Source organism: Tasmannia lanceolata, unplaced genomic scaffold (genome assembly GCF_043159265.1).
Source record: "Tasmannia lanceolata isolate RefF3 unplaced genomic scaffold, GAP_Taslan_0.1 ptg000029l, whole genome shotgun sequence".
NCBI classification, from domain to species: domain Eukaryota; kingdom Viridiplantae; phylum Streptophyta; class Magnoliopsida; order Canellales; family Winteraceae; genus Tasmannia; species Tasmannia lanceolata.
In genome coordinates this window covers 6,687,011-6,703,222 of record NW_027518706.1, presented here as the reverse complement: position 1 = coordinate 6,703,222, position 16,212 = coordinate 6,687,011, and the positions used below count along the sequence as shown (strand labels likewise).

The 16,212-nt window shown below is 37.2% G+C and overlaps 1 protein-coding gene across 6 annotated transcripts; it reads right to left on the bottom strand.

Moving 5' to 3' along the window:
* Window positions 1-441: 441 nt before the first annotated feature.
* Window positions 442-15,242, bottom strand: LOC143859074 (uncharacterized). Of its 6 annotated transcripts, none has more exons than XM_077369754.1 (4): window positions 15,110-15,242; window positions 10,399-11,073; window positions 3,014-3,122; window positions 442-1,353 (listed from the first exon to the last, which is right to left on the bottom strand). In XM_077369754.1, exons 2-4 carry the CDS (start codon window positions 11,024-11,026, stop codon window positions 1,044-1,046), a joined length of 1,047 nt encoding a protein of 348 aa, XP_077225869.1. In that variant the 5' UTR covers window positions 11,027-11,073; window positions 15,110-15,242; the 3' UTR covers window positions 442-1,043. The 6 variants fall into 6 exon arrangements, 3 of the variants coding, with proteins under 3 accessions (XP_077225869.1, XP_077225870.1, XP_077225868.1); XM_077369755.1 differs by lacking the exon at window positions 15,110-15,242 and adding an exon at window positions 13,170-15,101 and having other exon boundaries at window positions 442-2,301; XM_077369753.1 differs by lacking the exon at window positions 15,110-15,242 and adding an exon at window positions 13,170-15,101.
* Between the last annotated feature and the right edge of the window lie 970 nt (window positions 15,243-16,212).

Sequence of the window (16,212 nt, the reverse complement as noted above, 5' to 3'; positions counted from 1 at the left end):
TTATTGGGAAGGAAAATCTATCAGAGTACTTTCCATTTCATTCAAATTTAAAAAAATTAAAATAAAACAAAGGAATGGATTTTCCCTTTAGGCCCTGTATAGATTGCAAGAAAAATATTTCTAACTGAAATTTTTTTTCTTGAGAATATTCTTTCTTTCTATGATTTAAAGGGAAGTGGTATGATTATAGTGTAGTTAAAATTTTAAAGGGAAAATATGTTAAAATTGAAGGCCTCTCTAAGAAAAACATGAACTCATCTTTTTCACGTGTCGAAAAAAGTAGGAAGTTAAAAGAAATATTTTTCCTTTCCAAACATTTCCAAAAGATTCCTGCAATCCAAACAGGGCCTTTGAGAGGCTGTGACCTAAAGATCGAATGATCCTAACCCTGTAAATGGAAACATTCACATATCAGATGGGTAAGATCATCCTATGGGAAAGAAATTTAGGGCATGGTGCCTATTTATTGCAGCTACCCACAAATGAATGGTTTAGATCATCCAAGTACTGAGTCCCACTGTCATTTTCTATGCACTTGTGTACATACACATAGAATCCATACAATAACTCCCTTCTTCACTTGAGGTGCCTCTGGATGAACAGCCAAAATGCAATATTTTGGGCAGGGAAGAGAGCAGAGGACCCTTCAAGTTGCAGCAATTAGCTATTCATTTCTCTTGATGGTAAAGAGAAACTAAGCTCAAACCAGCTAAACCTAAAGTACATACAACTAAAAATGCATGGAGCTCAAAAAGCTACAGACCATTCTTGTGGCATTTTACTCAACTGGGGAAGAATAATCAATATCTCTACATATATGTACAACCTCTAAACTGCACCAGCAAGGGCACGACACCACCGGAGGGGGTCTTACTTGGCCGGAGAGCGTAACCAGAGACATCCTCTCTTTACAACAAAGTCCCCGCTGAAAATTCTCCCAACATCTCAAGATTGAAACCAATGCCAATGATACAAAACATGTCAAACCTTTGTTGAGACTTGAGACAGCCATTTTCACCTTGGCGAAATGGAAAGATGCAAAATCAGCTATCATCATCCACATTCCCAATGTAAGTGAGATCTGTTTTTCTAACTCTCACTGCCCCATTCAGCAAGTTAGAAGCCTTGAGATTGGAATGGTCACCTCCAACTCCCACACTGTTGTTACCTGAAGCGGGCCCAGACCCCGTGCCATCTTCCAACAGCATCCATGGGTCAATTTCCATGTCGGTGTCGATTTGCCAGGGATGTTGCTGGCGGATCGGGTGGAAGAAACTGAACTTCTTTGGGGAAGGTTTCAATTTCCCTGCTGGAATCCAGGAGTTGGGATGGTAGCTTGTAGAGAAGTAAGAGCTGTGGCAGTCACAGTTGGTGGCCGACAGGAAACAGAGAAGGGAAGGGAAGGGGGAAGAATGTAGAAAATAAATTAACAAAAACAATATAGAAGAAAAGGAAGAAGACAAACTTTCACTGATTTTTTATTTTATTCATTCACTTCACAATCACACATTACACCATCCCCTATATATATACTAGTAAAAAACCCAGTGCGATGCACGGGAGATCAAAAAATAAATAAATGAATTATCTTAGATCATGAAATCACAAATTTGAATCTACAAATCTCTAAAAAGAGGTGATAGCATACAAAACTTGGTGAAAAATGCCCTTGCCAAACCACACCACGGAGAGGAATCCCCACAATTAATGAAAGTAAAAAAACTCAAAAGAATCAACTTACTTTTCTAAAGTTATTGCACGCAAATAACTTATCTGATGCAAGGGATTTTAGTAAGCTGTTAAAAAGTGGAGAAGAAACATAAATCATACATCCAAAGTACAATTAAAGATGTTTTCCACGTGCTTTCCTATCAAAAGCTAATTGAGCAACGGAAACTACTGCTAGGGCTTTCACCTGAAGATTTTGTTAGTATCAACAAAGTAAAATTCAAAATGACTTGTAATTCTGTGTTAGTTTAAACTACAATGACCTATTAAACATGCTTTCCAAGTGCTCATTTCATCCCAATAAAACCAAGTTAAATTAAAAAGAGAACCTCAACATTTAAATCAAAGTTTTGAGGTGGAAAATGGCCTTTCCAAACCACACCAATGAGACCAATCCCCATAATTAATGAAACAGAAAAGGCATAAAAGAATCAAGTTACAACCATGAACACCTGTTTGGATCAATTTGCTTTGCCTTTTGATGTATCTTCTTTTTTCTTGGTACTTGATAGCTTAGGGGTCCCCCCAAAGTCCCCTTGATTTGCAATCTCCTTCTTTGGGAATAAAATGTCACTTTTCAAAAAAAAAAAAAAAAATCGAAAAAGTTACTCCTTTAAAGTTATTAGGTGCAAATAACTTATCTGATGCAAGGGACTATAGTAAGCTAGTAAAAAAGCAGAGAAGAAACATATATCATACCCCCAAACATCAAATAAAGATGCTTTCCGCATGATATATGCAAATGAATACAATGACCTCTTAAAACGCAATTGAACAACAGAAACTACTTCTTGCTAACAAAAATCATTGTGACCTTAATTTGTACTCATACAAAGCTGAGGCTGAGGTTATAGGCCTAGATGTACAGAATGTAAATCCAATTGATTAATGTGATATTATACACTATGAGTAACTTCAATGTAAAAGAATCAAATACATAAAGTAGATAAATTGCAATAAAAAATCTTGATTGGACATGCTTTAGACATGCCTACGAAAAAACTGCAGTAAGTCCATCTCATGAGGATCTCTTCGTCATGACAAACATTCAAATTACAAAAATAAAAACAAAAGATCTTAAAGTCGGGCATAAAAATGCATAAAAATGAAGTTTCAAAAAAAAAAATAAAAAAAAATTGTAGTTTGAGAAACCCCAGTCCCCATCCTCAATCATTTTCTCAAACAGAAAGAGTATTGTACAAAAATAAAATATCAGAGTTTCAAAATAAATACATAATGAAAGCCAAAAATATGCAGAATTACAGCAAAGAAAATTTCAGGATACCTGAAGAAGGAAATGTGACACGGGAAAGAAAATTCCATGATACCCGCAACAATAAGGAACCATAGGTAGAGGCAAAAAAGATGCATTTGGAAGCATGGATTAATGAGACCTGGAAGGTACCCCAAAAACATACAGTTTATATTGATAGAAAGACAATTAATTTGTTTTTAGAAAACAACCATATAGTTACCTGTTAAAGAATATGAGAAATTATGAAAACCTGGATTTCACTTCCAATTCTTATAATTTGTAGGCTTCTTTCATTTCAAAATATAAAAAAATGAGAGAGAACATGCATTTGTTCTATTAAGAACCATACCACAGTAGACACCAATTTCACCCAAATTCATTGAATTTAAATTATGAATTTCTATTGTAAAACAGATTTGTAATGTCTTCTAGGCAAAAATATACAGAATGTCTCTAAGCCTTGTACATAGATAAGGGTCAAACGCCAATGCTCTACTCAAGATTTAAAAATATGCAGATGTTCTCTATTCAACAATAGAACCCTACAGAAAGATGTGTCATGTCAATAAGAACTTTCTTCAAGATATATGACCATCTGATACAAAACATTAAAGGCCATGATATATCACACATCCTAGGCATTGCCAGTTGTGAGAGTTCATGGTAAAACTTGCTGTGGTATAACACAACCAAAGAAAAAACATATCATGCGTTTTGATTTCTTGACTCTCAAATCTTTCTAAGAATCAATGTGAAGACCCACAAAACATACAAATAGGGGAATGTCCACAAAATGACATAATTATCAGCTTTAAGAAAGAAAATATTCAATAGATAACCTGGTTTGAAAGGAAACATAGGATTCGTAATTCTGCAAGTGTGGAAGAACGTCTATTCAATAAAAATGGGCTAAACCAATTATCTAATTCACTCCCTTCAGCGTAAAGAAATTCTTGGAATGTAATCAAGAGTATTATGTATCATTCCATTGAAACAAATCCAAGATATTTGCACATTATGTTTCCAGAAGTCCGCTGGTCCATTTTCCTATGCAATTGGAGTACTGGGGTTTTAGGGCATTCCACCAAAACTGCAGTATTGTGGTTTTGGAGTACTCCATTAAAACCCAAATTGGAGTATTGGGGTTTTGGAAAACTCCTTCAAACCCACATTTGCTTTGATGGGATTGCGATTCACATAATATCTAGTTCACTTGCTTTGGGGTAAACAAATTGTTAGAATGTAAGCAATAGGGTTTTATGCCCATGAAACAGAACCCACAAATTGCAAGTTACGTTTCAAAATTTCAAGTAATGGTCAGTTTTCATACACAAATTCCACTATTTGGTTTTTGTGTATTATGTCATATTTTTAAACCCAACCGCTAATCTAATAAAAGAACGTAGCAGATATCAAATAAAGACAAAAAAGGGAAAAGAAAAGAAAAGAGAAGAGAAGAGAAGTGAGGAAATCTAATTGCGATCACCAAATTATCCATTTCGGGTACTCAAATCTTCAGTTGTATAGAAAGGTTAGACATCATTACCATAAAATCTTCTGCTTATTTTTGCTAATGCAAGACTAGTTTAAAGTTTAGCATTTGCTAGTAGTCATTCACACAACCATGTAGTCTTTAGGATCTCAAAATTTATCTTAGCTAACAAAAAAAGAGACGACATGGATTTTAAAAATCATATCCTACCTTTGAAGATCTCTTCTTAGCCTCCATTTGTTGAATTCATACTTGGCAGAGACAGTTCACAATATTGCCTCTGATGTTTAGATTGTGAAATTGTTAATTTTCTATTCTTTGAAGGGTTGGCCAATCTTCAACACTTGTATTTGGACAATAGTGGTCTCAATGACAATGATTTTCCCTCTTGTTTGTGGAATCTATCAAAATCATTACCAAATAATAACCCGACAGTTCATTTCAGGATTTCGGGATCTCAACAAGTACGAGAAATGTGCACCTTATATGACTATTGATAAAGAAGGGTTTTCTAATGTATTTTTATTAGTGTATGAACCCTGAGGGCTTGTCTAGCTAGTAGGTAAAAATAGTTTTGACAAAATTTTCCCTAGAAAATAACTTTGCCAAGGTCTGGCACTCTTTTTTGAAGTAAAGGTTATTTCGGGTAAAAGTTGCCTTGAAAATAACCCAACAAAAAAATATGAATTGCTGGGCCAATTTTTTCCCTTTAAAAATTTTCCTCATTTATCAAGTGTTAAGGTTTCTCTCTCATTATCCTTTTCTTTCCAATATTGGAGCCATGATAGAGGCCCTCATGCTAGAGACTTCAAAAATTTGGGGGCTCATATATCTTTTTTTTTTTCTTTCTTTTTCTTTTTCCCATTTTTGTTTTGGTAGGTAAGCTGAGATCGAACCTGCGACCTCAAGGTTGAGAAAGAAGGTCTCAACAATTGAGCTACTAGCGCAATCCCAATCTTTTCCCCATCTTTGTTCTAGATTCTAGAGTTTTGATGAGTTTTCCTTTGTCAAATCTTTTTCTCAGGTCATTTGGGGTTTCTTTGGTCATGGGAATCAGTTCTCTCTAGATCCGTTGGGGTTTTGAGGTTTCAATTGGCTATGGTTTGTTCAAACGAGGGATTTTTGCATTGTTTGTGATATTTATGGTACCTATGAATCTCGTTTCAATTTTTTTGATGCAAAAACACCATCTTATCAAATATTCATATCGTAGTTTATTTGACAGCGTCAGCGACAGTCCAGAGTTCTCCATTTCTAGTCGATTTATAATATTTTTCTAATTTTAGAGATTCAATACCCTTTTCGTGTAACCATTAAAAAAAACCATTTTAGTATAATTATTAACTTTATTTTAGCAAATTTGTTTATGTATTGATGCTTTCCTGTTTACAATTTGTTATGTAGGGATCTTTTGTTTGTGTTGTTGTGCAATAAATTAAGATGGAAATGTAATGAAATTATATGGGTACTTATTTGATGCATCTGGGTTATTTTTTCATGTTGTAAATGGTTTGGACTTGAGAAATTTGTCCTGTTTCATTTTTTTAAATGGTCTGGCTTACCAAAATGTTTAATATTTAGCTACTTTTATTGTAATTTGCTTCATTGCTCTCTTTGGGCCATGATGTTTCTCTTTTTCAATGTATGTTGCATGTTAGATAGCATACATTTGATGCATCTTCACCTCACATTTAAAATGAACCATCTAGATTGGATTGTCGAATTATGAAATCTGTTTGTAGTTTCTTGTGACCATTGTTACTGACTAGAAACCATCATGCCTTGCATTCTGTAAACATATGTTAAAGTGTTGCAACTGACCTTCAGTGAGTTATTGTATATTGAAGTATCAGAAAGAAGTTTTACTAATAGTCTAATAGACATTAGGTGAGTGTTCATTTTGTCTGGAATAAGGATTTTGATGAGAACATTTCAAGGTATAATGAGTTGACACCCTCGAGAAGGAATCCGAGGAGTTGATCGGATTCTCTGTCAAGCCACGTTCAGTTCGTCTGACCTAGCCACACTGCATACTATTAAGTATTAACTAACGAACGTTGATCTTCATAAGCAAATCCAAAAGATGAATTAGAAGATTGGCAAGATGTTGAAGGGGAAGAGCACGGCGGAGGAGCTACAGTTCAAAACCGAGTCGCCATTCACCCAGGAGATTTTGAGGACACAACTCCCACAAGGATTCAAGATTCCACTGATCGACCAATAAGATGGTACCTCAGACCCCTTAACAATCTTAAAACTTTCAAGGTGGTGATGCTCCTGCATAACGACCCAAACACAGTCATGTGTCGCACCTTCGCAGCCACACTGAAAAAGGTTGCCTGAGTCTTCTAATCAAAGCTCTGAGCTGTCTCTATCAGCTCATTTAATCAGCTCAGCCGGTAGTTCGTGGCCCACTTCATCAACAGCTAACGTCGCTACAAGACCTCGGCCACCCTGATCGCAGTAGAGTAGAAAAAAGGGCGAGCCCCTAAGAGAGTGCATAACCCGCTTCAATTGTTAGGCACTGGACGTACAAGACCTGGACCAATCTGTAGCAATGACCGCAGTGATGAACGATGTGAAGGCCTCCAGATTCAACTTCTCCCTTGCCAAGAGGCCGCCCAAGACTTTGGCCGAGCTGCTGGCCTGAGCCAAAAAAGTATATCAACATCAAGGAGACTATATCAGCTCAGAAGGAGATAGAGGAAAGCCAAAGTGGTAATAAACGGAGAAACCAGGAGGAACCCATGTCCGGAACCGGTCCGAGCAAGCAACCCCGACAGGAAGAGAGGGCTCCAAGTTGGAACCGAAGCCCATCTCGGAGGTTCGAAAGGTACACTCCTCTCAACACTTCGAGGACGGATATTCTAGTATTTGTATCTGTAATACTACGTAGGTCTCTGACTCTCAAAACTAGATGGAATTAAAAGTGGATGAAGAATAAGAAGAGTCGAGCCCAGTGTTCTCAACGTGATGATACACCATGTATAACCTATTCATCTTTCTTAGCAGATGCATATTCTTCTTATGCTCTTTAGTTGGATTAAATTCAATGACTAACATCGTGCGCTCCACAAACAAAACTAAAGTCTATGGAACCTGTGTAAGTAAAATAGACCTGCAGCACATAACGTAAGAATAGAAAAAGGAAAATGCAATAAGTTTGACTTTGGTAATTATTTTCGGCTACATATATGATGGGGTTCACACGGCTTCTCAACCATAAAAAAGCTCTTTTGTTGTTTGATATCCCAATATGAACAGCCAAACTCCTATGAATGAAGCTGACAAAGCATAACAAGGTGAATGCTATAGCAAAATTGTGGATTGAAATGTTTAATTGTTCACATGGTAATTATGAGAAGATTATAAGGTGCTGACAAAATGTAAAATTATTGGAATAACAGGCATTACTAAAACAACCAGCATCCTTCTAGCAAAAACATACTCCCAACAAGACTGAAAGAATGCAAGACATAAACCATCAGGACCAGGCTTATAGGACGATATTCAGATATTTTAGATGCACCAGCAATTTTCGGGATAAGGGTAATAAAAGTTGCCCCCGTCCCTTTGTCCAACACCAATCCATCATAGAATTCTTCAAAAAATCTAACAATATCCCCTTTCACATACTCCCAACCAAGGTTTTAAATTTCGGTTTCGAAACCCATTTCGGACCCTAGCGAAACCGAAATTTCGGTCGAAATTGATTACTCACTTCGAAATTAATATTTTATATATATTAAATAAAATAATAATTTGCTGAAATTTCGCCGAAATTTCAAACGAAATTTCAGAATTTCGATCGAAATTTCGGAAAATTATTATTTTAATAATAATGAAAAGGAATTTTGTTGTAAATTTCGTTAAAAACGAAATTTCGAACTCGACCGAAATTCCAAAATTCCAAAATTTCGGTCGAAATTTCTCACCATTTCGGGTAACATCAATTTCGGTCTCGGTCGAAATTTAAAACCCTGCTCCCAACAAGACGAAAGATGCAAGACAGAAACCATCAGGACCAGGAGCTTTGTCTCCACACAAGGAAAAAACCCCTTTTCTAATCTCCTCTTCCTCAACTCACTAAAAGCTCAAACTCAACTCACTAAACGCCAGATCCTCCGGAAGCGGTCTAGAAATACCCTCAGACGAGTACAAAGATATATAAAAGTTTAGGATCACATTAGTAACCTCTCCCTTCGCCGACACACTAACTCCATTACTCGTCAATGACTCGATCCTATTTCTCCTTCTTCTGGCGCTTGCCATCGCATGGAAACAAGCCGTATTTTTATCCCCCTCCTTTAACCATTTCACTCTCGATTTCTGTCTCCAAGTAATTTCCTCATGGAGCACCACCCCTCTATGTTCTTCTTTAACTCTCCCCAATTCCTCCCTCGATTTACCATCTCCACAACTAGATTCCTCCAACATTTTAGCTCTTCAATTCTATTCTCCAGCCATACGGCCATACCTTTCTATTCGAGTCAGCTAATCTCCTCTCCACCACCCATTCCTTCAGCTTCTTCTTAACAAATCTAAGTTTATGCCCAATAACGACATCCGCCGAACCCTCAACTAGATGAGATTCCCACCAATCTCCCAATATGTTCTCCATATGGGGGATCTGAAGCCACGCAATCTCAAACCTAAAAGGAGGGGGTCCCCATGATTCCAATCTGGGATCCAAGAGAAGGGGACAATGATCATAAACCGAGTGAATAAGAGCCTTTTGGTAGACTTCAAGAGCCAAGTTCATCCATCCAGGACAAATGAGAAAACGATCCATTCTACTATGACTATCTCCTCTATTCCAAGAAAACCTAGCACCAGACAAAGGCAGATCAATTAAATTATGATTTGAAATGAAGTCTGCAAAGGCAATCATGTTTTGGTTAGATCTCCGACATCCAATTCTCTCACCGACATACCTAATTTCAAGTCTCCCCCAATACACCATGGGTAGGCCCATCTACCCCTAGCTCTATTAAGTTCCTCCCATAACTATCTCTTGTCAGCCCATAAAGAAGGACCATAAACACCAGAGAATAACAACAAAGAAGCGTCATCCACCCTCCAAAGAACAATAGAAATTGAAAATCTACCCTTCCATTCCTCCTCCATAACCCACCTAGATTCATCCCAAACTATTAAGATACCCCCCGAGGCTCCAATAGCTCCAACAAATGAGAATCCCCAATCCGATCTAACCCCGAGACTATTCATAGGATTCCTATCGATCACCTCTAACTTTGTCTCTTGTATGCAAATTAGCTCCGGCTTAATGTTTTTAATTAGCCCTTTTACATGAACCCTCTTATCCAAATATCCCAATCCATTTATATTCCAAGATAGAATCTTCATAAGGAAACAAATTTGATAGGTTTCCTCCCCTTCCTCGCACTCTTCTTCCTTCCAGAAAGAGGACTCAATGCCTCCTTTCCAACTGGGAGCACCCCATAGTTCACTTCGGATCTTAGCCTAGCCAATTCCCTCAACTTCTTTTGAGATGAGTTTGGAGAAAATTTTGATTTATCATCCCCTCCAGAATCTCTAATCTCAGAAGATCTAATCATATCCCGAAAATTCTCCATAGGACCATGATATATCACTCCAAGTTTTTGGCTACCCCAACCGTATGACTCATACTCACTGACCTTTCTAAATCCTCCTTCCTACCCTCCACCCCCTTTAAAATGGAATTCTCTATCGGCAAGAAAGGGACGACATCCCGATTCAATTGCTCCAAATCAGATGATCCACCTTGGGACAACGATGTCTGAATAATAGAATATGTACCAGGAACTTCTACAATCTGATTGCCAAATGAACTATCATAATCTTTTATGCCATATGATTTATCCTGCACATCAACACAAGAAAGGGAACCCGCATTATTCCAAATTGAAATTGTTCGTACCTCCTTTAGACAAGTCGTGGCGGCAGCTAACTCCCACCTCAAACGATGGTAAGTTACCTATATTCCCATATGAATAGCCCCCTACACCATGTCTGAATGGAATATCTGAACCTGAAGATTTCATTGTATAAGGGCCCGACAGTGATTCCCCAATTCTATCGAATATTATTTCTGCAGGGACCTCTGTTTGCCGAGAAGCTTGACGAACAGGTGAGATCAAATCTGACTGGATCTGCTCACTCCTACACACAAAATCAAGAAACTCTGTCTCTATCTCATTACCTGAATCAAAATCAAGGCTATGGGCCACTGACATCACCGATCTTGATGTGTGATATGAGTGATTCCGTCTATGATTTTGTTTCTGCCCATACAGGATGCCGGAAATTGGAGTCGCACCTCTCATTGAAGGAGAGAACTCAATCAACGGGGTCGATATCAAATTGGAAGGAAACCCTCTGTTCCCCGTAACAGAAAGTGTACCGGGCCCGTCCATGCAATGAGAGGCCCTCTCAATCAAGCCCACAATACTATTAACCAGATGGTGTAACTGGGCCCGCAACTTCTTCAAAGCTTCCACATCACATTGAGACATCTTCTTCACGCTAGTCCCAACCTTCTCATCCATCACGGAACCACAATAATAAATACAGATTATCAAGCTTTGACTCCAACCTGCATCGAAGGAGAACTACCTAAGCTTAGGCAAATAAATACCCAACAACTTATCACTTCTCGTATAGCTTTATACTTACATACATACATAACATAGACACTAACATGTTTTGAAAACTCAGAATTTGACTGAAACTTGTGTCAGGGACTCAATCTAGTCAATTGAGATTTTTTTTCATTTAAAAACAGAACTTATATGGTAAAGCACTAGTAAAAGATCAATAACATGAGAATCTCAATTAATCATTTATTGAATATTGAGTTAGCAAGAAAGCCGTTGAACGTAAAACGGTCGAATTTAGGGGCTAAGATATATAAAGAAGTGGAACGGCACTATGACATGCATTTTATTAGGGCTCCCATGAGATGCAGAAGTCAGGTCTACCCACACAACATAAACATGACCCTGACCATCATCTGGTTGGCCGCTGATGCAGGAGCATCCCCTTGGAGTGTTTACAGCGGCTTCTCATGGCTTTTTGGCTTAGATTTTTCTTGTTCCAATTGCATTAGTTTCATATTGGGTAAGTTTTAGTTCATTTTGTCCTTTTGGTCATTTTGAAGTTCATAGAGTAGTTTAGGGAAATGCGAAAATGTAATGGGCAATTAGAGCCAACTTCTCATTTTTAAGATTAAGAGCTTTTGAATTTGACTTTGGAACTTTGGGAGAATTTGGAGGGAGTTTTTCCTTTCCATGGAAAACTTTTGCTGAAATCCAACCATAGAAAGGAGACACCGAGCTTGGATCTCCAGCTCTTCACTTTGCGTCTCAAACTAACTTGTGTTTGCAAGGATGTTGTTCCTTTACCCTCCAAGTGTCTCCACTCTCCACGCTTGAAATCAGTTATTGTGTATGATTTCGTGAAGAACATGCAAAACAAAGGATAATCAAGAACACTCTAGGACAGCAAGATCTGTCCATCACCGTTAATGCCTTGATGTTGCTGGAATTCGGGGTATTTCAACATGTTTCAATGGTTAATTCGTAGGCAACATGCAGCTCTGTAAGTGAATTGTGTGTTTTTTTTTTTCAATTTCTTTCAACTGTGGTGAAGATCAGGAAATCGAGCTCCGGATCTTGAGCCTCTGCCCCTCATGCAGAAATGGCCATTGTTCACATGGAATTTTAAAATGAACCTTCATTTCTGGATTAATCTGCTAGATCTGGACCTTTTCATGAAGTCCTATGGAGAATTGGCCAAATTCTTAAACATATACCTCAGATTTCTCACTTTCTATTGAGTTCTATGATTTGATTCTAGTTTGGTCCTTTGCTTGAAGGAAATACACTTCAGGAATTGGCTCTCTGCTATGCTTGAATGTTCTATGCCTAAGATTGTTTCTCTTTAGTATCTTGTTAATTTTCCTTATTTTCTGTTACCACATAAGCAAAACACCATGGAGGGTCTAGACTATAGCAAAAGCAGCATTGAGTTTTGATTGAGCCTTTGTATTGAAACAGAGCGAAAATAATGCCATTGACAGCAAGGTGCAAAATCGTGCACTTGCTGCCAAAAAATGCAGAGTCCAGTGGTGTTACTTCTCTTGGATATGGAGATGAATATTTAGAGGTTGTCAAACGAGCAGTGCCCTTGACTCAAAAGCGTCAACTCCAGATTTGGAGAAATCAAAAGAAGAAAGATCCTTTTACAGAAAGTGGGAAATGGTCCCTTGGGCTTGAAACTATTCCTTATAATAGTTCCTTTGGGCTGAAAGGTTTTCATTGAAAATCAGAGTAAAAGCTTATTTTCTCAAAGCTATATGATCTATGGATTGGAGAATTATAACTAGTGTTGCTGTTGTGCCTAATACAAATTAAGCCATGCAGAATCGACATGATAATCTAATTGGCATATTTTGGCTGTTTGCAACCATATGATCTAATAGCATACTTTGGATTGCTTGTTGCCATATACATACATATAACTGCCTGCTCAATTTAAAGTCATGCTGATTGATTTTATGAGTCAGCCTGCTCCGTGATTTCTTTTAATTTAGGTTTGGACAGTAGCATCTACAACCATATCCGAACTTAGAACATTTGATTATCAGTCTGCCACAAACCTCATTTCAAGATGAATATTTGGTATACTTACTCTGGACCCGAAAGAAGTTTGAAAGAAGTATATTTCCTAGCAAGCACCACTCAAATCCTGAAGCTTTGGCTTCCGCCATGACACCAAAGTGGAGTTAATGCAGACCTTGCAAGCCGCGAACATTGCCTCTGCAACTACCCTGCATCCGCCGCACCATAGAAATGCCATATCCCAACAATACTCGGCTGGAAAATCCTAAAAATCAGGCATGAAGATTTTTGCTCCCTAAATCTTGCCTGCTGCTCTATTTCTTTCATTTTTTTCAAATTTCCATTTGTAGGCCACTAATCCAACGGAGGCTTAGCTGTTTATTCCTTTTGATATGTGTTCTGTCTTTCTTTTGGAAAGGAATGTTTTAGTGCTCCGCCCATTTTGATATTCCATTTCAGATAATATGTGGCAAGAAAATTTAAGAAGTCAAAAAAAAAATATTAGAACCAAAAAAAAAAAAAAAAACGAGAAGAACAATAATTACATACCTTATTAGACCTACCATAATTGTTAATATGTTGTTAACAGCAATCTAAAATCAACATAATGTAACTATTGTCTGTGTAATCCATATAGCATAGGTCCATCAAATGAATGTTGTGCCTAGGCCCAACCATTGCATCTCATGGGTATCTTAGATAAATGCATCACATATTTAACTAGATTTATGGATTTTAACAATAATGAAGGATAAGAAAGGATTTGAATGCTTAGAATTGAGCCAAACCAACTCCAACCCATAAGAACTCAAGAAAAAGAAGTCAGAAAGACTCTTGTTCTAGTTTCTGCTCGAGTATTTCATGGAGAGAAAGTAAAAGCTTGAGTGTGTCACAAGATACTCGCAAAGTTGAAACAATTCAATGATTATTCCTATGTACGTGATTGAATTTTCCTCATGTTTTTTAAATACTGAGCTGTAATCATAGCCCACGGGTCTCAACCAAGTTGAGTCAAACTTGAACATTTAATCAAGATCTCAAAATATGCATAATATGGCAGCTAAGCATATGCATTCACAATTCAAGTACAGAAACAAAACTCCCTTGTTGCAAATAGCAGATTATTAATTCAAAATTCAAACACTCAAAATAATAAAGCCATAACATATAATCTTGCCTTTCCATGCGGCTCGAAAAAAGATATATGATTTAATCAGAATTACAAGGATGGCGACTTTATACGACAGGTATTTCTGTCATCGAACTACAGCATTTCGATTCAGAATCAAAGATCTTAGCAATAAAAAAATCTAGAGTCCTATTAGAGCAACACAAATCGAGTTGCCCATAAAATTCATGCAGAAACAAACAATCAAAACCAAGACATAAATACAGATAAAAAAAATTCAGATAACTCAAGCAAATATCATGCACAAAAAATTTCTCAAGAACATCGATTGTTATTTTAAGTAGAACTTAATCTTTCAAAAGTATTACAGTTGTACATAAATAGAACAACTGAAAACACAAACAAAAATTGGAATTTTGAAACTAAAAAAAAAAAGGGCAAAAAATAAAAGTTACTGATATTGGCACGACCATGTGTTTATCATTGCACTAACTCATCTTGTCTTTTATTATTTAAACAGCTTCCAAAAAGTTATTACCCTTCCCAAAAAGCTCTCAAAATCCAATTAAAAAAATAAAAGACAAGATGGGTTTGTGCAATTATTAAAAAATGGTAGTGCCATTATCAATATCCAAAGAAAAATATGTATCAAATGAATCGAATGAATTCAGCCAACGAATCTCGACTATACAAATTGGAACTTAGAAACTTTAAAAATATATGGGAAGGGGAAAATATCTGTAACAGATGAAAGTTCAACAAAAAATGGAATTTTAAAATTAAAGGAAAAGGGGATTATGAAAATTTGCAGAAAGTGAATTTACAAGCAAATTAATCTACTGGTCTCGAACATCAGATCTATAGAAAGAAAACCCAATTACCGTTTGTTTGATTGTTTGTCAGGAAGGAGGGTTTCAGCAGGAAAACCACCGCGAAACCCTAATTCGAATGGGTTGGATTCGAATAAAATTTGAGCGAGCAAAAGTATAAATGGGGCGTCTTTTCTTGTTACAAAAAGAGGGGTCACAAATATATTAGAAGGGGTGGCCTGTAGAAGTAAGGGGGTGAGAAAGTTTCACTTCACCCTAAATGAAGAACCATTTTTGTGATTTTGGGCTCTGATAAATTCACCCCATTCTAGGATGAATTCACCCCATAGTTAAAGGTCAGCCACCATATCAAATCTCGATATATAAATGATATAATTGTCCCTTTTTCTTCCCCGGTCCACCGTCTTGTAGTTTGGAAAGAGTCTGTCACAACTCACACATACATTAGAGGGGGTGGCCTGTGGAAGTAAAGTGGGGAGAATGTATCACTTCACCCTAAATGAACCACTATCAAAACATCATTGTCTATTTGTCTTGATATCATTTACCTATTTTATTTGTGTACAATGTAACTAGGACGTACTAGGACTCTCCCTGATGAACAGTCCGATTTGAAATGGATCGTGAACGGGACATGGGAAGTAGGATCTGAAGAACACTCCAAATCCGATCTGAAATTTTTGACCGAAACCGAAATGGACCGAAACCAAAATTTTTGAAATTACCAAAATTGTCGAAATTTAAAAAATTTCTCAGCCAAATTTTTTAAAAAATATTAATTTTTTATTAGTTTACCAAATTTCGGGATTTCAGCTGAAATTTCGGTTTCGATGGGGTCCGAAATTACCCCCGAAACCGAAAATTAAAACCTTGACTAGGAGTGACCCAACTTGACATGGGATAGGGGCTTAGCCTAACACATTCCATTAACTCGTATTGGTTAAGTATCTAACATTTGGTATCGGACCCCTAGCTACGTCCTATGTTAGAGTCACAAAAGAGGCAAGCCACTAGAGTAAAGTTGTCATAGGATAGGCCGCCTCGGAAGGGGCAATATGTCAAAAAAGGCTACTTGGAAAAAAGGCAATAGTGAAAGCTATCACATAGGCTCTATTCACTTCTTTTCCTTGGTGCTGTTTTCCAGGGAAAACAGC